At 39.5% G+C, this 23,194-nt stretch overlaps 1 protein-coding gene across 1 annotated transcript in view; it reads left to right on the forward strand.

Annotated features, from left to right (window-relative positions):
- Nucleotides 1-22,375, forward strand: part of LOC127813057 (plant UBX domain-containing protein 10) — a 35,706-nt gene extending 13,331 nt beyond the window's left edge. Inside the window, exons 2-4 of the mRNA XM_052353778.1 lie at nucleotides 21,023-21,193; nucleotides 21,318-21,521; nucleotides 21,872-22,375. Coding sequence (XP_052209738.1) covers nucleotides 21,023-21,193; nucleotides 21,318-21,521; nucleotides 21,872-22,102 — 606 coding nt within the window. The 3' untranslated portion in view covers nucleotides 22,103-22,375. The remainder of the gene's footprint in view (nucleotides 1-21,022; nucleotides 21,194-21,317; nucleotides 21,522-21,871) is intronic.
- Nucleotides 22,376-23,194: the final 819 nt, after the last annotated feature.

A 23,194-nucleotide genomic window follows, 5' to 3' on the forward strand; every position in this document is an offset into this window, starting at 1 on the left:
ATATGTTTTAAAGATGCATGTGTTTGAACAAAGTGAATTAAGCAATGAAACATGAAAATACATGGGAGAAAAAGTCATTTAATGGTTAATAGAATTATTTAACACGATCTTTAAATTAAGGAGAATGCTTGATGAGTGGAGAAAGAACACTCTAGTACCCATTTAAAAGAGTAAAACTATAAAAAGGTATGTTCAAAGTATGAAAATTATAGAGGAAAAGTTAATGAGTTACACTATGAAACTTTGGGGAGAGGGTGATTAAGCAAAAATTAAGAAGAGAAACCAAGTTGGTTCCATCACTAGCCAACAATGAAGGCTATCTACTTATTGGGGTTTCCATTGGAAAGGTTTAAAAATAACTAGAAGGATTATTATATAATATTTATAGACTTAAAAAAAAAAAGGCTTATAACGAAGTTCTTAGAGAAGTCCCGTGAAGGGTTTTAGAGAATAAAGAAGTTTGGTTGTGGTCAAGGAGAAATCTGTATTAGGATTTGTGGAGGAGATACTGAGATTTCCCCAATTATAAATGAATCCGATCAAGGATTTAACTATGGTCTCATCTCTTTGCTTTTGTGATGGATGAATTACAAAGCATCTCTAAAGAAGAAGAAAACATAAGTAATAAGTTCGAGTTATGGGCAATTACTATTTGAATCCAAAGGCTTCAACAAGCAAGTCAAAAATCGAATATATGAAATGTTAATTTAGTAAAAATAGAAGTGTGCATAATATCATGTTGAGATTTGAAGATCAAGTTATTCATAGCAAAACTCAATTTAGACATATCAGATCAGATCAGAGAGAGAGAGAGAGAGAGAGAGAGAGAGAGAGAGAGACGATGGAGAATGTTAGTAATAGAATCAAAATAGAAATACTTAAATTCAAGAAGTGCATCTAGTATTTATTATGTGATCATAAAATCCTTTTAAAGCTAATAGAGCAGTTTTTTAGGAAAAAGACCTTTTTTGTTGTATGGCTAGAATGTTGGGGAGTTAAAGAAACATGTGTAAAAGATAAGCATATTTAGATGAAGATGTTATAGTAGATGTGCTGTCCTATCACACAAGAAGTGACAGAATTAGAATTGAGATTATCCATAATAAGGTTGGAGTGGTGCCTGTTGAAGATAAGTTGTGTGGGATGCAATTAAGATGGTTTGGCCATATGAGAAGAAGATCAATAGACAGACTTGTGAAACAAGTGGATTAAATGGTAGAAGCTTGTAACAAAAGAGCCTGAGGAACACTAATTATACTTCTATGGAAAACTGTTAGACATGACGTGAGATAAGATGACCTTACATAAGATATGATCATTAATAGAGATGACTGGAGAGTCTTCATCTAGCCAACCCAACCTAGTGGCATTGAAGCTTATGATGATGATGAAATTTTTATGACCTGAACTTTGAAGATATTCCTTTAGGGTAGGAATTTGATTGGTGCATGGAAGGACTAATATTAATTGTTTGTATGGACAAGATACTTTGGCAGTTGTTCTTCACACTTGTGTGTTTATTAGTTACCTAGACAGCTAGCTTGGCTAGTGTGATATTAAGATAGAATTACATGACTCAGTATAAGTTGTTGGCATCTAAATCCAGTTATCTAAATGAGGAAAATTTTCAGGTTTTCTTGAAGTTGAAAAGGTCTTTAGGAAGGTAGGGATAGATGAAAAATGTGTCCTTCAGCATCATGCATAAATCCCCATTTCCTTGCCTAAAAAGGCTTAGCTCATTGGTGAATTGTTCATCACTCTAAACTAAAGGACTTCATCACGGATTTCCGAATGCATAATGTTGACACGACCTCTGATGGAGAGACGGTTAATTAGGTAATTCTTAGAGAATTACCGAGAAAGAACTGAATTTGAGAAGAGAATTGACAGATCGAGAAAGAAGAAGATGAGAGAAATATAGAACGAACACACACACACACACACACAAAGAGTTCTCTTATTTTGAGCTATCTTCTCCTATTAGACCCACCTTCTTAAAGGCAATCTTCTAATTGCCTTGCAACTCCCTAACAACCTACAACAACTCACCCTCTTGTTAGTAACAGTAGTTACAACCCAATCATTCCTCGTACCCTAGGTTCGTAACAATTCGCCTCCCCTTAAGAAAATTCTTGTCCCCAAGAATTTAGAATAGTTGTGCCTTCTTCCTCACCCAATTCCTGCTGGTTTCTCTTCTTCCTTTTCGTCCTCTATTCCTTCCATGTGTAGCAATTGTTTATGGCATTGGCGGGCAAGGCTGAATTTATCGCCACACTTATAACATAATCCCAACTTCCTTCTCTGCTCCACAGTAGTTGATTTGGCTGCATCCGAGTTAGGATGATCCTTAGAATTCACTTGCACTTGATTTCCTTCCAATGGTTGATAAAGCGAAGGCTGAATTTTCGTCTCCATTGTGCACTTATTGCAAATCGCTTCCAATGTCAGTTCTTGCAGCCGGGCTTTCTCCATTGCTTGTTTAACTGATGATGGCATCATCATCTTCACCATCGATCGCAACTCATCCTTTAGTTTGCTAATAAAGCTTGACACGAAATAGGGTTTAGTCAAACTTGGTTGTGCCATCCATATAGTGGAAGCATCTAATATTTTGTTATAACAATTTGTGTTGTTGTTGTTGTTATGTTTATGTTTATAATTGATGTAGTTTGCAGTTGTTATTATGTTTGATTATTGATGCTTTACTCGTATAGGCAGTGTTTCCTTATTGTTAAGTGAGTTGTTTATATAAGCAACTCACGGTCTCTTCGTATAAGTAATTTCATTTTTGATCCTTTGAATAAAGTGCTGCTCGAGGTATTTTTCTCTCCCTCGTGTTATGCTTTTGATCTATTCCTAGGGTTTCATTACATGGTATCAGAGCCATCTGCTTTTCTCTAATGGCCTCAAACCAGTCCTTCTCTCCTTCTCCTCGATCCTTTTCTTCTTTGTCTTCTGCCTCTCAAGCTAATTTCTCAGCAGTTGCTAAAGCCTTTAGCTTCATTCCAATAAAGCTCTTCTGGAAGGCTCAAATTCTCACTACAATAGTGTCACGACCCAAGGGCAAGTATGTAATTAGAGGAATATAGCAGGGTATAAGGGGAGATTGGTGTAACTGTAATAAGCCCACTTGGCACATGGCCACTTGGAGGTTCTAGAGAAGTAGTTAGAGGAAGTCTCTAGTTGTAACCAACCCCTATAAATAAGAAGTGGCTCACGAGAATGGGGATATGTGAAGATTAATCCACAAGTCCTTTCCCTCCTAATTCAATCTCTATTCTCTTTCTCTATCTCTCTCTCTCCCCTTATTATTTTCCTTCTTCCTGCCTATTTTCTTCCTAAATTCTAGAAGAGCTTCCCGGTCAGATCCCGAGATCTGACATTTGGTATCAGAGCCGGCAACCTATCGGAGCGGGGAATGGCTGAAGGAATGCGAGCAAAGCAGGTGGAATCGTGGCTGGATGCCATGGAAGCCGAGCTGTGCCAGAACTAGGAACAAGTAGAGGATCGCCTGGAAATTCTGGAATTAGGCATCCGGAACACCCAGGAGGAGATTAGCAGGAGTCGATCCGAATATGCAACTAGCTTGGATCGGGCCGTTAGTGGAATCAAGGAGGAATTTGCGGGATTAAGCCAATAGTTAAGCCAACAAGTGAGAGTTGCTTTGAGCATCTTTGCTAGGTAGCCCTAGGTTAGTCTATTGATTGATTTTCCCCCGAGAGCCTCATTGGCGCCAATTCTAACTACGCTAAGGGCGAGGTAGGGGCCTAATGACCCAGTAGAGGCAAGGGACATGGGGGGAAACAGAGGACGGTATCACGAACCAAGGAGGAGGATTAAACCACCTCAATCCTCAAGGGCCGCGGATGGACATTCCTTTGTTCAAATGCGATCGACCTCTATGGTGGGTGAGACGTTGCGAGAGGGTCTTCTACCAATACAGAGTGGCAGAGAGGGACAAGGTGAATATGGTCGCGATTTACTTGAATGATGTAGTTGATGCTTGATTCCAAAATTGGAGCAGGGGAAGAGAAGAGTTGAGTTGGCCACGGTTCGTGAATGACATATACAACTGGTTTGGGGAGAAGACGAGGACCAACGTCATAGAAGAATTCAATAAGCTAAAGTAGAAGGGATCAGTAGAAGAGTACTTAGTGAAATTTGAGGAACTAAGATTGTTGTTGTCCTTAGCTCACCCCTCCTTGGATGAGGCTTATTTCATATCTAGCTTCATCAGTGGGTTGGATGAACATATCCGCCCCACGATCAAGATGCTCTATCCTACATCGGTGGGACAAGCTGCTGAACAAGCTTACTTGCATGAGATGGCCTTGGATGCCTTTGCTAAGAGGCATCAGTTGTCTCCTAAAGGGACTAGGGAGGAGAATTTGTTTGGGATTGTGAATAAGGGCAGCAATCCACGATGGCAGAGGAATTGGGTTATAGAGGACTCAGTTCGCGCCAAACCAGACTAAGGACCTCACTCTTGATTAGAAGCGGCAACTGAGATTTTGCTTTCGTTATGGGGAGAAGTTTGGCCCTGGACACCAATGCAAACTAATGTTGCTTACTATGGAAGGCCACCAAGAGGAAAAGAAGGAGAATAAAGGAGGGGAGGAACTTGAGGAGGAAACGGAAGAAGATGAAGGGGGGGAAATATCAATGCATGAATTGCAAGGTCATGCATTGGGCAAAGTATTGAAAGTAAGGGGAACAGTAGGGAAGAGGAGTTTGGTGGTGCTCTTGATAGTGGGAGCACCCACAGTTTCCTTGATGAGGAAACAACCTCTCCCCTCCAGTGTGAAATGCAAGAGACAACCCCTTTGTCGGTAATGATTGCAAATGAAAGTAAGATGGTAAGCCACTACAAGTGCAGAGAATTCAAGTGGAAGATGGGGTGTCATGAGTTTAGAGTGGATCTAAGGATCCTCAGGCTTGGGGGATGTCATATTGTGTTAGGCGTGGACTGGATGAGAGCAATAAGCCCTCTCGTATTTGACTTCAACACCCTAGAGGTCACTTTTGATAAGGCCGGCCAGAAAATTACTTTGAAGAGGTGTCAAGAGATAGAGAAATGCAAGGCAGTGTCAGGCAAAAGATTGTAGAAGCTATTGGATCAAGGGGGAACGTCGATAGGACAACTGCATTCCTTATATACCTTGGAGAGGGGCAGCTATCGAGGGGAGGGCAATGCCTCTGTTAAGCTAAGGAAAGGTGGCCAACCTACAGTCCATTCTTCTGAGCTCAGCCACACTCAGGTACACTCTCTCGACCCTATTCACTTATTGTTGATGGAGTTTGAGGATTTGTTTGCCACCCCTACTAGCCTACCCCCACACCGATTTCTTGATCACTCCATTCACCTCAAACCAAATGTTGAACAAGTTAACCTAAGAGCCTACTGTCATGACCCTATGAACAATAAAAGGGTATTATTGTAATAGGATAAAATAGTTTGTTAGGGATATTTTAGCAAGTGGTTAGAAGCACATGGGAGCATGTGCTAGGTTGTTAGAAGGCAAATATGCCTATAAAAGATTACTGTAATGGTTTGTTTTGTTATTCAAGAAATTAATGAATTGAATTTGTTTTTCTTCTCTTCCAAATTCTCTCCCCTTTCTTGATTTTCATCTCCCTCTTTTCTGTTCTTCTAATCCCCCTAATACTTCTTCTAATCTCTCCCTCATTCTTCCAATTTCCTCCTTAATTTCCTTCTGTTCTTGGCTTTAGCTGAATCGGATTCTTCCGATTCCCAAACTGATCCTAGGTTAAGCCCTAGGATCATGACAAATTGGTATCAGAGCCAGGTTATCTTCGTGGCTGTAAGGGTCCAGTGATCAGAATTTCTGTATAATTTTTGGAGGAGAGTAGGCCGGTGCTTCCGACGGTAATTCCGTGTAGTTTGAGGCAATTCAAATTCAGAACCGATTAGCTTGCAGAGGGGTTGGATCCAGAATGTATAGAACTCCTATTCCTTCACCATCAAAGTATGTTGTTGGTGAAAATTCAGCCATGGGTAGCAGTGCATATCTGAGACCATTGGAGTCCCAGTTGCAGCAGAAGAATTCTTCATTTTCAGTTGGAATGGAGCATCAATGGCAGCCAAAGAATGCTGCATTTTTAGTGGGAATGGAGCCTCAATGGCAGCCAAAGAAGGCTGTATTTTCAGTTGGCAGCAACAAGGAACATAAGAAGGGGATCAGCCAATTGGACAAAGGAATTAGCAATGGGTTTGATGAAGAGTGCAAGGAATTCGGTCGAATATTCCGCGAGAAGCTACAAGAGTTTGCAATGATACTTATTAAGAAGTATCATAACAACTTTCTAGTGGAATATTTTGATGATTATCATGGAAGCTTTAACAAGGAGGAATTCCTTGGAATGGAGCAACAGGAGGAGAAGTTGAAAGAAAGAGCAAACAAGGTAGAAAGGAGCATTGATCATTTTATGGAAGAGTTGGAGCATGAATCAGAAGTGAAGGAAAGGCGGAACCAGAAGCAGAACTGCTATGAAGATGGCCTACTTGAAGTTGAAATATCTTCCAATGTTGTGAAGGTGTGTAGAACTGATCCTAAAATGTGTCACAATGTTGCTGTAAATTTTGAGGTTGAGGAGCAACAACAATTGAAGGCTAAAGGACTAGATAACGTGGAGGGATTTTTATCAAACGATAAGAGGGAGACAGCCCCAGTAGAAGGAAGACTTGCTGATCCTAAACAAATCCACCATATTGCTGCCAATTTTGGAGATGATAAGAAGAGGGGAACATATGTGGTAGCTGGTCGGTTAGAGTTTCAGAATGATCGACATTTGAAGGCTGTAGGGTTGCAGATTTCAGTTGCTACCTGCGACAAGGAGCGGCTAAATTTATTGAAGGCATTTGATGTGGACACTTTGACAGGTTTTGGCATTATATTGGATCCCCAGACTATGAGTACTAGCAACCTTAATTTGGTAGCTATTACAAACCCAAGGGAAATAGTATGTTACTTTTTGGAGGAAGATGCAGCCTTGTCTGCAATGATTATCATTTTTGTTTCAATTGAGAACCTAAAAATGAAGAAGAAGAGACCTAGAAAGAGGAAGAAGGAAAGAAGGATGAACCAAATGGAAAAGGCTGGAATTGGATGAAGAGACATGACTACTTGTTGCAAGTTCTTGGGGACAAGAACTCTCTTAGGGAGGGGGGAATTGTCATGACCCTATGAACAATAAAAGGGTATTATTGTAATAGGATAAAATAGTTTGTTAGGAATATTTTAGCAAGTGGTTAGAAGCACATGGGAGCATGTGCTAGGCTGTTAGAAGGCAAATATGCCTATAAAATATTGTTGTAATGGTTTGTTTTGTTATTCAAGAAATTAATGAATTGAATCTATTTTTCTCCTCTTCCAAATTCTCTCCCCTTTCTTGATTTTCGTCTCCCTCTTTTCTGTTCTTCTAATCCCCCTAATACTTCTTCTAATCTCTCCCTCATTCTTCCAATTTCCTCCTTAATTTCCTTCTGTTCTTGGCTTTAGCTAAATCGGATTCTTCCGATTCCCAAACTGATCCTAGGTTAAGCCCTAGGATCATGACACCTACCGATACTCCCCTATCCAAAAGGCAGAGATTGAGAAACTTATTAAAGACCTGATAAACAAATCCCTCATTCAACCCAACCAAAGTCCCTTTGCCTCTCCAGTCCTCCTAGTCAAGAAAAAGGACGGATTATGGAGGTTTTGTGTTGATTACCGGCAGTTAAACATACTAACCATCAAAAACAAATTTCCAATTCCTATTATTGAGGACCTCCTAGACGAACTAACAAGAGCATCCATCTTCTCAAAGCTAGACCTTACCTCTAGATACCACTAGATTAGAATGAACCCTAATGACTGCCATAAAATAGCCTTCAGAACACACTAAGGACACTATGAGTTCTTGGTAATCCCTTTCGGCTTTACTAATGCTCCTGCCACTTTTCAAGCCCTCACGAACCACATTTTTGCTCCCTATCTTAGAAAATTTGTGTTGGTCTTTTTTGATGACATATTAATCTACAGCCCTAGCCTAAATCAACATGTAACCCACCTCAGAAAGGTATTCGAAATCCTAAAAAACCATCAACTCTTTGTGAAGAAGTCTAAGTGTACCTTTGTCGAGCCATGAGTGGAATACCTAGGCCATACAATAACTGGTCAGAGAGTAAGTACAGACCCCCCAAAGGTGACAACTATGGAGAATTGGCCTAAACTTAAAACATTAAAGGAGTTGAGAGGTTTTCCTAAGGCTCACTGGCTATTACTGGCGATTCATCAGAGGCTATGATATATTGAGTAAACCCTTGACAACTGTAATGAAAAAGAATAACTTCCATTGGGGTAGTGAGGCAAATAAGGCTTTTGCAGAATTAAAAGAGGCAATGACTCAAGCTCCGGTGCTGGCCCTTCCAGACTTCTCGAAAGAATTTGTGTTAGAGACGGGCGCTTGTGATGTGGGAATAGGGGTTGTGCTAAGCCAAGAGGGCAGACTAGTATCTTATTTGAGCCAAACCCTTGCACCCAGGCACTTAGGCCTTAGCATATACGATAAAGAATTTTTGGCTATGTTGGTGGTTGTGGACAAGTGGAGGTATTACCTATAAGGCATGAGGTTCATCATACGAATAGACCATGAAAGTTTGAAGTTTTTGTCTCAACAAAGGGCACACAACCAATTGCAACGTAAAGGGATCACTAAATTATTGGGGTATGACTATATCATCTAGTATAGGAGGGGTAAAGAAAACTTAGTGGCTGATGCACTATCAAGGAAGGTGGAAACAGTTAGTTGCCACGCCATCTTCGCTTTGGTACCAGATTGAGTGCAGGAGATAACTAACAGCTATGAGCACACGACATGGATTAAGGAGAAGATAACTAGGCTAACAGTACATCCTCAAGGGGAGGTAGGATATTCATTCCAAGGCGGCTTCCTGAGATACTAAGGCTGGGTGGTCATAGAGGAAGATGATCAACTACGAAGCAGGATCCTGCATGCACTACATGACTCACCCATAGGGGGGCACTTGGGGCTGAATGTAACATATCATCGGGTAAGACAGCTATTTTATTGGCCAGGCCTAAAGAAGGACACCACTAAAATATGTGTTGCGATGCACCACCTGCCAACGATGCAAACATGAGCAAGTACCCTACCTCGGCCTATTATAACCCCTGGAAATTCCCTCCCAAGCTTGGGAATAGATCTCTTTGGACTTCATTGAGGTCCTACCTAAGTTTGAGGGGTTTGACACCATCCTGGTAGTGGTAGATAGACTGACTAAGTTCAGTCACTTCCTCCTCCTTGCCCACCCTTTTACAGCTATTGAAGTGGCCAGGAAACTTATGGACGAGGTCTTTAAAGTACATGGAGTATCGAAGGCTATGGTTTCAGATCGTGATAAAATATTTACAAGCCAATTTTGGAAAACCTTGTGTCAAGAGTTGGGGATAGGGCTGCAAATGTCATCTGCCTATTGTTCGGAGACCGATGGACAGATTGAACGTGCTGATCAATGCTCGGTGACATACCTCCGATGCCTTTGTTTTACAAAACCCAGGAGTTGGAGCCATTGGTTATCATTGGCTCAATGGTGGTACAACACCAACTTCCATACGGCCCACAAAAGAACCCCATTTGAAGCTTTATTTAGCCACCCTCCTATAATTCCCGCAGTGATGCATTACACTCCGATAGAAACGTCAGCTAACCACTACCTCTAAGCAAGATAGGACGCTCTACAAGCAATAACGAGGGAGCTCAGCATGGCCCCATAGAGGATGAAACAGAGGGCAGACAGGCATCGCATGGATAGGACCTTTGACATAGTATATTTGAAGGTAAAACGGTTCCAACAACACTTATTCCACAAGGGACCTATTTGTAAAATTAGCCCCAAATACTATGGTCCCTTCAAGATATTGGCCAAGATTGGAATCGAGACATACAAGTTGCAACTGCCTGAAGGGGTGGGTCTACATCTAGTCTTTCATGTGTGTCTTCTCAAGAAGGCAATGGGGACTACTACTGATACTAGTTGGGACATACTTGAGTTACAAGATGATACGGTAATGGAAGTCGAGCCTAAGGCAGTAATAGATCAACGAGTCATTTACAAAGATTCTCTGCCCATCACCCAAGTTCTGGTCCAATGAACACACCTGCATCCAGATAACACCACCTGGGAATACCTACTTGAGCTTCTTCAGCAATATCCCAGGGTGGTCAGCTTCCTCTAATTTCTTGGGGACACGAAATAAATCAAAGGGTGGGGAGTGTCACAGCCCAAGGGCAAGTCTGTAATTAGAGGAGTATAGCAGGGTATAAGGGGAGATTGGTATAACTGTAATAAGCCCACTTGGAGGTTCTAGAGAAGTAGTTGGAGGAAGTCTCTAGTTGTAACCAACCCCTATAAATAAGAAGCGGCTCACGAGGATGGGAATATGTGAAGATTAATCCACAAGTCCTTTATCTCCTAATTCTCTCTCTCTCTCTCTCCCCTTCCCCTTCTTATTTTCCTTCTTCCCGCCTATTCTTTTCCTAAATTCTGGAAGAGCTTCCCGGTCAGATCTTGAGATCCGACAAATACGAGCGTTTGATCTAGTCTTGTTTCTTAACAAAACAACTCCTCCTCCAAACAGCTTGTCCGATCTAGATGGAGAAGATGCGGTGGTCAATCCAGAATACCTAAGCTGGATCTGATCCGATCAGCTCTTGTTGGGATGACCCTTCTCAACAATTGGCGAAGAAGTTTTAGCGTAGGTGATTCACTGTGAATCATCTGCCGATGTATGACTCTCTTTGGAAAACCTTTATGCTCGCCAAACAATAGCTAAGTTGTTTCAATTGAAGTAGAAATTAAGATCAATCAAGAAGGATGACCTCTCTATAAATGATTACATTCTTAAAATTAAGACAATTGGTCATTCTCTAGTTGTTATAGGAGAGCCATAAGACTTGTTGCTTGCGATCTTAAATGGACTAGATCAGGATTACGAAACTGTTGTGAGCCTAATTACATATCAAATGGATGGAATTGATTTGGAGAAAGTTCAGTATTTACTTTTAATGCATGAGCAGAGATTGTCAGTTAAGAATTTGTCATTGAGTGTTTCTTCTTTGAGCTTAGTTATGCATGCAAATGTTGCATCATCTCATTCACAGAACAATACTGATTTCGGTGACAGTAATAAAGGAGGTTATTCAGTTAGAGGAAACAATTATATGAATAGAGGAGGGAGAGGTTGAGGAAGAGCATCAAATAGAAGAATTTATTGTTAGTTGTGTGGAAAACCAGGCCATTTTGTAGGCAAGTGCTATCATTGCTTCGATAAGAATTTTCAGCGACAAGTACCCAATCAAGGTCTTACTTGAGCAAATGATGGGAATCAATATGATAACAAAGCTTATATGGCCTATTTTAGTGATTCTAGTGGAGCCTATATGAGTGAGACAGGTTCTATGTTAGGTTCTCACAATGGCAATAATCCTAGATCTTCTACTTCTGATAATTTTATTGCTCAGTCTTCATTTTCAAATCCTTCTTGGTTTGTCGATTCCGGAGTAACAAATCACATTACATCAAACTTTAACAATTTATCCTTACACACACCTTACAATGGTGGAGACAAAGTTGTCATAGGCAATAGTAAGCAGCTACCTATTACTCATGTTGGTACTAGCTGTTTGTGTACTAACCTTAACCCTACTTCAGTCCTTTCAATTCCTAATGCTCTTCATGTTCGAAATATGAAGAAAAACTTACTTAGTGTTTCTCAATTTACTCATGATCATAATGTTGTGGTTGTATTTCACTCGAATGTATGTTTGATTAAGGACAAAACTACCGAATTGGTGCTGCTCAGGGGACATCTTAAGGATGGGCTCTATCAATTGTTGCCAGCATCTTGGTCTGCTGTCAACAGAAATTCTGCTTAATCCCTAGAGCCTTTATCTATTGATTCTACTGTTCTTTCTTTGAATACATGTAATAAGCAAAATACATGTAATAGACTGAACTCATTTAGTCCTGAGTTGTTAAGTCTTGTAAATGTTTCCCAAAGCACTAGTGACTACCAGCAGTGGCATGTTAGATTGGGACACCCCTCGTTAAATGTTCTAAAGCTTGTATTGAATAAAATTGGTGTCTTGTTCACTCTCCGATTTATTATTTTGTGACTCATGTAAGATTGGAAAATTAAGTCAACTTCCTTTTTTTAGCTCGGAAATTACAGCTACAAAACTATTAGAATTGGTTTATTCAAATCTTTGGGGACCTGCACCTATTATGTCAGTTGAAGGGTTTCGATACTACATAATCTTTGTGGATGCATTCACTCTGTATACTTGGCTTTACCCCTTAAAACTCAAGTCTGATGCCCTCTCAGTTTTCTCTATTTTTCATAAATTTGCTGAAATTCAGTATTAAACCAAGCTTAGAGCCTTACAAACTAACAATGGGGAGGAATTTAAAGCGTTCTTGCCTTATCTTCAATCTAATGGTATTCAACCTAGATTTACATGTCCACACATACATCAACAAAATGGTGTGGCAGAGAGAAAGCACAGACATATAGCCAAGATGGGTCTAACCTTGTTATCTCAAGCCCAAATGCCTTTAAAATTGTGGGCAGAAGCCTTGCAGACATCTGTTCACTTGATAAATTTGTTACATGCTTCTCCTATTAAGTTCAACACACATTTTGAATTGCTTTATCAAAAGCCACCTAACTATCAGCTGTTGCAACCTTTTGGCTGTACTTGCTTCCCTTATATTCGTCCTTACAACAAGCACAAGTTTGACTTTCATTCCACCAAGTGTATCTTTATTGGATATACTCAAGCTAGCTATAGGTGCTTGCATCCATCAGGGAGATCTCGGAATGTAAAGTTTAATATTTATGAGTTTCCCTTTCTTACTTTGTTTCCCATCTCTTCTTCTACACCTAAAGCTGTGTCATCTTCTTTGGGTATTCTACTGATTTCTTTCAACCTATTGTTACTTCTCCTATTTCTTCTATATGTCCTCAAGTAGCACAGTCCCCTCTGGTTTCTCTTCAGGTTGGTTCTCCATCTATAACTACCAGTTCTCAAGCCACAACTCCTTCCCTTTCATCTACGTTACAACATTTACCCACTCAATCACCAACCATCAATTCTCCTTTGTCCAAGTACAAGGCTGTTCCAGCCCCTTCAATTCATCATATGCTCACTAGATCTAAAGCCAAACAACTTGTAACCTCTTCACCTCATGCCTTAGTGAGTAATATTGAACCTAGTTCCGTTCGTAAGGTTCTTTTAGACTCACAATGGGTTAAGGCCATGGAAGAAGAGTACTCAGCCTTTCAAAGGAATCATACTTGGGACTTGGTTCCCTTTTCAAAGGATATAAACCTAGTTGGTTGCATGTGGATGTTCCAGGTGAAATATAATGCGGATGGATCAGTTCTAAAATAAAAGGCCAGATTGGTGGCCAAAGGTTTTCACTAAACACCTAGTGTGGATTATGCAGAGACATTTAGTCCAATAGTTAAGGCCCCCACTATCAGAATTTTATTCTCATTAGCAGTAAATTTTGGTTAGAACATGCAACAAGTGGATGTTAACAATGCATTTCTTAATGGAGACTTGACTGAAACTGTTTATATGGCTCAACCTGAAGGATTTGTAGATAATCAATCTCCTACTTGTGTGTCGGTTGAATAAGTCACTCTATGGACTTAAGCAGGTCCCTCAAGCCTGGTACTCAAAACTGAGGGCTGCCTTACAATCTTGGGGTTTTGTAAGGTTTGTATCAAATGCGTCTTTGTTTATAAAACGGACAGCTAGTTATGTGCTTTTTGTTCTAGTCTATGTTGATGACATACTTCTTATTGGACCGGATCCAACAACCCTTAGCTCTTGTATTCATGATTTGGACACACAATTTGCTACTCAAGACCCTAGGTTTTGTGAATTATTTCCTAAGGTTTGAAGCCTATAGGGATGGTAGTGGCCTTTATCTTACTCGATCCAAGTATGTGGTTGATTTGTTGTTAAAGGCAGCCATGCAAAGTTGTAAGCCATGCAACACACCTATGGTTGCTGGAGTTTCATTGACTGATGATGGGGATCCCTTTCCTAATCCATCTTTGTATAGAACTTTAATTGGTTCACTGTAATATCTCACATATACACGCCCAGATATAGCATTTATAGTAAACAAGTTGAGCCAGTTCTTGTCTAATTCTAAGTCCCAACACTGGTCAACATGTAAGAGGTTATTTCGATATCTTAAAGGCACTATTGGTATGGATTTGGTCTTTACTCCTTCACTGGATGATTTGTCCTTAGTGACTTATATAGATGCAAACTATGCTGGCTACAAGGTCACTAGGCAATCTACTAGTGGTTTCTGTGTATATTTTGGCCAAAATCTTATTGTGTGGGGGTCCAAGAAACAGTCTGTTGTTGCTAGATCTATCAGAGAGCCTAAATATCGGGTAGTTGCTATTAGTGTGACTGAACTCATGTGGTTGAAGTCCTTATTTGTTGAGTTGGTATATCCTTGTGTGTCCACTCCAGTCGTATGGAGTGATAATTTGGCTACTAAGAGCATGACAGAGAATCCAGCACTTCACTCTAGGACGAAGCATGTTGAAATCGATGTTCACTTTGTGTGGGATAAAGTTGAATGTGGTGAAGTAGAAATCAGATATGTTCCAACATCTAATCAAGTGGCAGATATTCTTATTAAATGATTGCCTAGAGATCGGTTTGAGTTCTTGTGTAAAAGACTTGGTATAAATGTGTCACCTATGTGTGCTGATTTAAAAACTGTTGTTATAGCTACTGTAGTTTTATCCACAAAGTTCTTGACTTCTACAGAGTCTGATTTGAAGGGGAGTGGAAGCATCTAATATTTTGTTATAACAGTTCGTGTTGTTGCTGTTATGTTTATGTTTATAATTGATGTAGTTTGCCGTTTTTTTTTTTCTTATGTTTGATTATTGATGCTTTACTTGTATAGGCGGTGTTTCCTTACTGTTAAGCGAGCTGTCTATACAAGCAGCTCACAGTCTTTTTGTATAAGTAATTTCATTTTTTATCCTTTGAATAAAGTACTGCTCGAGGTATTTTTCTCTCCCTCGTGTTATCCTTTTGATCTATTCCTAGGGTTTCATTACACATATCAGTGCCTGTAACTCTTCAAACTTCTTTTGGTAGTCTTCAATCGACCCCTCTTGCCTCAATTTATCAAATTCTTCAGCCACATTTGCCATGCTCTTCTCACCAAATCGACCACACAATTCTTCTGAAAATTCAGGCCAAGTCACTGCCCCACCATGAGCTTGCCGCCAACCCTAATACCTTGCATTAGCAGTATCATTGAGATATGCTATTGCCACAGTTACCTTCTGTAGTTCACTAATTTGATACAATTCAAAAAGTCTCTTACAACGGTGGACCCACCACCTCGATTTAACCCCCTCAAAGATTGGAAATTCCAATCAGGGCATGGGTGTATAGTTAAAAACTGCAGAAGCAGTACCCCTCACCTAGTTTGCCCGCTCCCACGCAAGCCTATCTTCAGCTTCCCACCTTTAGTCGGGTGCCTTCCGCCATGGTAGGTTGTTCTTCCTCGCCTTGGGTCATTGCCTTATCGCTACTATCTTCTTAGCCAATTACGTCAATCTTGGTCGTCATTCTTACTCGCACAATCTCGTCACAGCCCTTTCGCACGGTCTCTTTAGCCAAGGATCGTTGTTTTTTTCCTTTGTTGTAATCTTGGAATTTTGCCAAGACCCGACAAAAATTAACAGTGGTTAAGAGGAGTTGAGAGCCCAGAACTACTCGTCCACCTCCTACGACCCAATCGATCCTAGGCGATCCCGATATTATGAATAGAGGGTTGCTACTTCGCCTTCAAGTCCACCATGAATTGATCGAGGGAACTCGCCTTGTCTGCTTCGCCTTCAAATGTCGGGCAAGAATTGCCTGAACTTCCGTCGAGTTGCCTTTGACCACCACCGAGACCAATCTTCAATTCTCCTTTGTTCGTTCGGCTTTGTTCCACTTAGTCGATTCCCAACTCGCCAATCTTGATCGCTTATCTTGCTCGCAACCCTCAATTCTACCTCGCCTTGGGTCGCACTCCTGCTCGCGTCCATAAGTCCAACCACACCTTTGATCACTGCTCCTACTTGCTTCCATTAACCCAACCATGCCTTGGGTTGCGCATCACTGGACTCGCCGGCTTTGATACCAAGTTGACACGACCTCTGACGGAGAGACAGTCAAGAAATTCTTAGAGAATTATCGAGAAAGAACTGAATTTGAGAAGAGAATTGACAGGTCGAGAAAGCAAAAGATGGGAGAAATATAGAAGAGAGAATTCAAGAGGGAAATTGAGAGTTCTCTTATTCCAAGCTACCTTCTCCTATTACACCTGCCTTCTTAAAGGCAATCTGCTAACTGCCTTGCAACTCCCTAACAACCTACAACAACTCATCCTCTTGTTAGTTACAGCCCAATCATCACTCATACCCTAGGTTGGTAACAAATGGCCTTTGGCATCCCTTTGCTCAATTATGGATGCAGTTCATCATATGCTATTATGTGATTAAGAACAACCTATTATGTGACATCTAGTTCTCTAACACCTGATTATGTGCCACAACCTATCTTGCGAGTCACCCGTGTTACGTCTCACTTATATGGATGACCTTCATAAGCTCTGGGCTGAATAGAGGCAGCAAACAGGCTTCTTAGGTGGGAAAAAAAAAAGTGCCCCTACTACAACCTTTGTTTGATTCAAAAGGAAACCCCCCCCCCCCCCCCCCCCCCAACTAATCATATGGGGTGGGATGCTTGCATAAATAGTTGCATGTACTATTTGCTGTAATAGCTTAAGTGACAATATGGCATGTTCTCTTTAAGTCAATAAAGTTATGTGAAAATTATGTTTCAATTAGTTCCACAAACTTGTTTGGCATTCCATAGTTTATTGTTTCATTATGGTCTGTTGCAACACTTCAAAATTCTTTAGGAGGTTATATTTGTCACTAGTGCACTACTGCAAAAATTTAGGTGCTTTTACTTATCTCATGTGGAACTCTAGAGTGTTATGGTTGGTTTTGAAGATTCTGAATTTGGTGCAAACTTTTTTAAGGTGTGTAGGTCTTATGCTTCACAATGAGTGGATTCTCATTGATGATAACTGTAAGGTTCTTGCAAGATTGTTGACCTGATAGTCAATGGATCTTTTGATGTTGAATTCAGTAAAAATGTGATCTGTCTGTCTTTGCAAAATAGGATTAAGAGTAATCCACACAGTGGATCATTTATGCTTAAGGAAGCATGGGTGTGTCAGTTCTTGTTTTCATTTTGTTGACTACACTACATTTATTTCACTGATTATTGGTATATGCTGGATTATAGCCTGAGTTTGGATTAATAGATGTGGAAAATCAGGAATGATACAGCTGTCCAAATCACTAGCTGTCCAAATCTCCAGCTGTACAGATCTCTAGCTGTCTCCTTTATTCTGTTTCTCTAAATATAGCTTAGCCTAATAGGAAGGAGAATATGTATTAACTGTAAATTAGCAGTTTCTTTTTTTTTTTTTTTTGAAATAAGTGAGCACAATTATATTAATGAAAGCATAGTAGATGTACATCAATGACCCGGAACAAGAGAGTTCCAAACAAACTATACCATCCAACCCCCCCCCCCCCCCCCCCACAAGCCATTAGGGGGAAAATGACAACCCAAAACTGACATTATAGCCGACAAGCCTAGAAGAGGGGGAATAACTTAGTGGCCAAGATGACCTGTTATTTCCTATTTCTGTATAGATTAGGTATTAATGTAGAATCCTAATCTAGGATTAGAATATCTGTATATAAACTGTTGCCTATACGAGTAAACCAATTATTCAGTCCCTTTTTTCATTCAATAGACTATCTAAAGTTAATATGATATGAAAGTGTTCATTCGTATTACTTGTTTTGAGTGGTTTCACCACAGAAGGGTGGTTGTTCAAGCTGTTGGGGATGGAAAGGATGTTATTAGTCCTAGTGTTTTACTGTTCTACAATATGAAGTAGGGTCCGAGCACTGTTTCAAGATTTGCCATAAAACATGAACAAGTTAATAATTTGTTAAGAAAACTCTAAATTCAAAGGATTGCATTTTGGAGTGGGTTCGCAGCTTATGTTTTCCTCACAGATATGGGATCTTTTCCAAGTTTATGTGCTCTTTGGGGGACCAACGCAACATGATCCCTATGCTATCTTATTCTTTATCCCTGATGAAAGCTCTTATTGTGTATGGTTTTGCAAGATTCTCATCACTATTTTCAACTTAGTGAGTACACAAGTAGTCTTTTCAACTGTGTTACTTTTAGATGTATAAACTTTGTAAGAACATGTTTTCTATGATATACTTCAGTTTGGGATGTACACAATGATGCTGATTTTTCTTTTTTGGAAGTAACAATAGACTTCCTAATGTTGAAGACACTATATCCTCTGCAGTCAAAACAAAGAACATACCCCAGAAAATTGTACCCCCTCCATCTTTAAGTGCTTATTACATGCATAATTTTTTTCAATAAGAAATGTGCAAAAGAATGTCTTTTAAATTTGTTGTGTAGGGTTTTATTGCTTACATCTTTTCTCAGCTATACACACATGACAAACCATTAGTAAGAATGCAAGAGTGGAGGATGTAAATTTAGTAAGAATGCAAGAGCGGAGGATGTTATAATAAAATTGGAAGACCAAATCCTACAAAGAAAATACCATTTTCGATATTTGGGATCAGTGATTCAAAAAGATGGAGAAATTCACAAGGATGTCACACATAGAATTAAGGTAGGTTGGCTAAAATGGAGAAATGCATCGGAGGTGTTATGTAATGGTAAAATCCCATTAAAACTAAAAGAAAATTTCTATAGGACAGCTATAAGACCAGTCTTGTTGTATGGCTCAGAATGTTGGGCAGTCAAATACCAGCATGAGCAAAAAACGAGCGTACCGGAGCTGAGGATGTTAAGATGGATGTGCGGCCATACAAGAAAAGATAAAATTAGAAATGAAGTTATTCGTAATAAGGTATGAGTAGTCCCAATCAAGGAGAAGATGAGAGAGACTAAACTAAGATGGTTTGGTCATGTGAGAAGGAGATCAAGAGACTCTCCTGTGAGAAGAGTTGATGAAATGGAACAATTAGTCAAGAAAAGAGGTAGAGGCAGACCCAAGAAGACTTTGGGAGAGACATTAAAGTTTGATATGAAGTGTATAGATTTAAATAAAGATATGACAAAAGACAGAAATACATGGAAGTCTAGAATTCATGTAGTCGACCCCACATAGTGGGATAAAGATTAGATATGTTGTTGTTGTTGTCGTTGTACACACATGACAAACGGGAATATGGAAACAATATTCTTTCAGTTTAATGAGATGAAGTCTAACATCCATCTTCAAATAACTTTTATGAGTTGGTAGTTATTTATGTTAACAAATGCATTGTCTTTTGGGCAGTTTCAGTTTCTGCCTTGCTGTTGCACAATCTTCTTCTTGCCAAACAAGGCAGCTATGTTAAGAAATAGTGTGTCATGTTCTGTTGATGTGCGGACCGAAATTCCTTTTAGAAAGAGAAACAGTGCTACTTTCTTGCAGGAGTCTGATCTGGCAGATGCCTGTTCATTCATTTATCATTTTGTTTGTGTTTTAGGGGAAAATTGTTTCTTTTCTCTTGTTTTCCCAGGCAGCCTGGGAATATCTGGTTGTGTTAAACTGCTCTGCTGTATGGCTTTGTGCCATTGCTAGGCCATGGCAATGGTTGCTCTCCTAATTCGGTATGAATTAGGAAATGCAACAATGAAGAAACATTGTAGAACAGAGAGAAGAGAGTTAGGGAGAGACGAGAGAAGATTGAGGAAGAATTCAGAATTCCTTCTTTAATATTCAATAATCCTCTCCAAGAGTATCTTGGAGAGTATATACAATCTGTCAAGGGGCACTACTGCAGCAGATCATATCCTCCCTTACAGTTGCAACAATCTCCTTTGTCCTATTCTAACCCTTACACGTGGGTACCCCCTAGGCTAACAAACTCATTAACAGAATTACAGCAGTAAAAGGATTACAGTAGTAAAATAAATAGTAAAAGTTACAGCAATAAAAATCAAAATTTTTGTAACTCAGGTCGTGACTCGTGACACTTTGGTACCAGTTATTCTATATTTTTTTACATCTGGCTCTTCCTGACCATTAAATGTTTCATTTGGTGTGTGTACCTTTTTAAAGGTGAGCCTAGCTCGGCCTGGTCCTTGTTCAACAAGCGGGCTAGGCTGGCTCGTTAGTGAAACAGGCCAAGCTTGGGCCCGACCCCTTAAAAGTTATAGAAGTTGCTTTATATTTCAAATTCAAACTCTAATATTTGTGTATGAGATATACATTTAGAATTTTTTAAAGGTGATTATAGCTTTTTGTGCTACAATAATGAATAGGGACCTAGAGGTCACCAGTTCAAGTTAGGAAACAATTTATTTGCCAAGCAGAAGTAAGGCTGTGTACAATTGACCTTTCCTAGAGCTTGCAATGCGGGAGCCTTGTGCATTGGCTTTGCCTTTTCTGTCTTTTTTTTTGTGTACCTTAATATTTACCCACAGAAATGTAAACTAGTATGGTTTTGGCTTGGGATATGTCTCACTGGCCATGAAGTATTCGTAGAATGCCTCATCATTGACAGAAATCATATAGTTTGCTGTTACAGGTAAGCAGATTTTCCTTTCTTTGTAGTCATCAATGGATGAATACTACTATGGATTCCCAACTTCATTGATCTTTGTTTTTCATGTGCTCACAAAATATTTGGTGCAAAGTCCCCCTTTTCTCTATCCACACACATGCAACAGTATTCTTGTAAAAATTTTGGTTTTAGATATCAACTTGAATGCTAAAAGTCGGTTGGTCTTTTCTGTTTATTGATCTTTTCTTCTGATCTTGCAGATTGAGGGGCCCAAATCTCCGGAGGAGATGCTGACAATATTGCAGAGAGTTGCTGAAGAAAGTGCTCCTGTTCTTGTAGCTGCAAGACTTGATGCAGAAGAAAGAAGAACCAACGTGCGCCTGAGGGAGGAACAGGATGCTGCTTATCGAGCAGCACTTGAAGCTGATCAAGTACATATTCTTTTCCATCCTGCTCCTTGCTTTCTTCTTTTATCAAAAGCCAATATTGTGTTTTGCGAAGAAATTCATCATACTGTTTCCCGCATGGTCACAATGATATGTTTTTGCCCATCAGGCCAGGGAAAGGCAGAGGAAAGAAGAGCAAGAACGGCTAGCAAGGGAAGCTGCAGAAGCTGAGAGGAAACGGAAGGAAGAAGAAGAAGCACGTGAAAGGGCAGCCCGTGAAGCTGCTGAGAGAGAAGCTGCATTAGCTAGAGCACGGAAAGAGAAAGCCCAGTCACTTGGAGAAGAGCCCGAGAAAGGACCTGATGTGACTCAAGTAAAACTCCTTTTCTTTTATCGTTAATAGAATGTACCAAAATGGTCACTTCAGCTTGGGGTTCTAGAGGCTCATACATTAGGCAAGCTTCTTATCAATATAAACAAACTATTAAAACAATTATTCGTTCATTATTCTAGCTAAAAGAAGAATAAAAGAAAATCATTATGCTAGCATCTTAAAACTCTTAGATTGTGCATAGTCTTCAAATAGTTGACACTGCATGTATATGCTAGCCATTTCTTTTTGACTGCCCTTTCAGGGGATGAACAAATTTAATTATTTCTAACCTGATGTATTGGTTTGCGATATTTTCTGATATATCTGTTCCTAATATTTTGATCATTTAGGTTTTGGTGCGGTTCCCTAACGGAGAGCGCAAAGGGAGGAGATTTCACAATGCTGCAACAATCCAGTCTCTATACGATTATGTTGATTCTTTGGGTTGCCTTGAAGTTGAAAGTTACAGCCTCGTCTCCAACTTTCCCCGCGTTGTGTATGGGCCAGAGAAGCTGGCTTTGTCCCTGAAAGAAGCCGGATTGCATCCACAAGCTAGCCTCTTTGTGGAGACGAACACATGAGAGAGATGGAGATCACATCTAGTAGACAAACCTGAATTTGTTCAAGGGTAGGATATTTTGCTGTGTCGGCTCCATTATATTTGGGACATATATAATGTAGCAGATGATGCAATGAGACTCTGATTGTTGCTTTTGCCTGCATATATATGTGCATGTGTTGATATTTATGTTGCAAAATTCAAGTAATATGCCCCACAGGATGCTGGGTTTCAATTAAAGTATGATGATGATGATCCCCTGAAAGAGAATTGTTGCTGATTCTGATTCTTACTATTTTGTTTGTTTGTTTGTTTTTTTTTTTTTTCCCGTCTGTGCAGCTGGCTGTCGGTCTACTGTTTGAAGTAATGGTGAATAGATTTGGTTGCATCTTTTGTTGCATTCCTTAAATTCAATTCTTTTTTAGTAATGGGTTTCATTTTGTTTTTTGTTCGTAATGATTTTGTCTAGTAGAAAGAGTAAGCTGGGTATCAAGGATTCTTGTGTGCCCAGTCCCCAGTGTCATTAGTCCTTTTTAATCCTTAAATTTATCCTTTGATAAATAACACGTGACCATCCAGTGTGATTTTTGTTAATATTTACTTGTTTGTTTGTTTCTTTTTGTTTGGTTTGATTGTTAAAGCTAAAATAAGAATATTTTTAAACATTTTCCCTAGTCGGACTTCTTAATTTAGCAAACGGGCAATACTCAAGTGTATCTTATTTTCAAATAAACTACATTTATTGCATATTATTTTTAATTTTAAATAATTTTATTTATTAATTAAATATCTAATACATTTATTACTAATTAATAAAATTATTTAAAAACTCAAAACAACCATTAATAACTGAATATTTCAAGTGCATTGTCTGAGAGCGATTTACCCTCGAACAAAGAAAAATATTTATTGAATAGGTAGGTATTCATTCTAAAGTGTGTCTTATTGGAATGGGTATTCATTCTACTAAATATATGTAAACTTTGTTAAAAGTAATTCCTTTATATTTAACAGATAAGAAGATGCATAGAGAAAAATGCCTCAAAAGTAGAGGTGTCAAAAAATATTCGAAAATTGATGAATCGAGCCAAATCGAATCGAACCGTGTCTTTTG

This window comes from Diospyros lotus, chromosome 11 (assembly GCF_014633365.1).
Source record: "Diospyros lotus cultivar Yz01 chromosome 11, ASM1463336v1, whole genome shotgun sequence".
NCBI lineage: Eukaryota > Viridiplantae > Streptophyta > Magnoliopsida > Ericales > Ebenaceae > Diospyros > Diospyros lotus.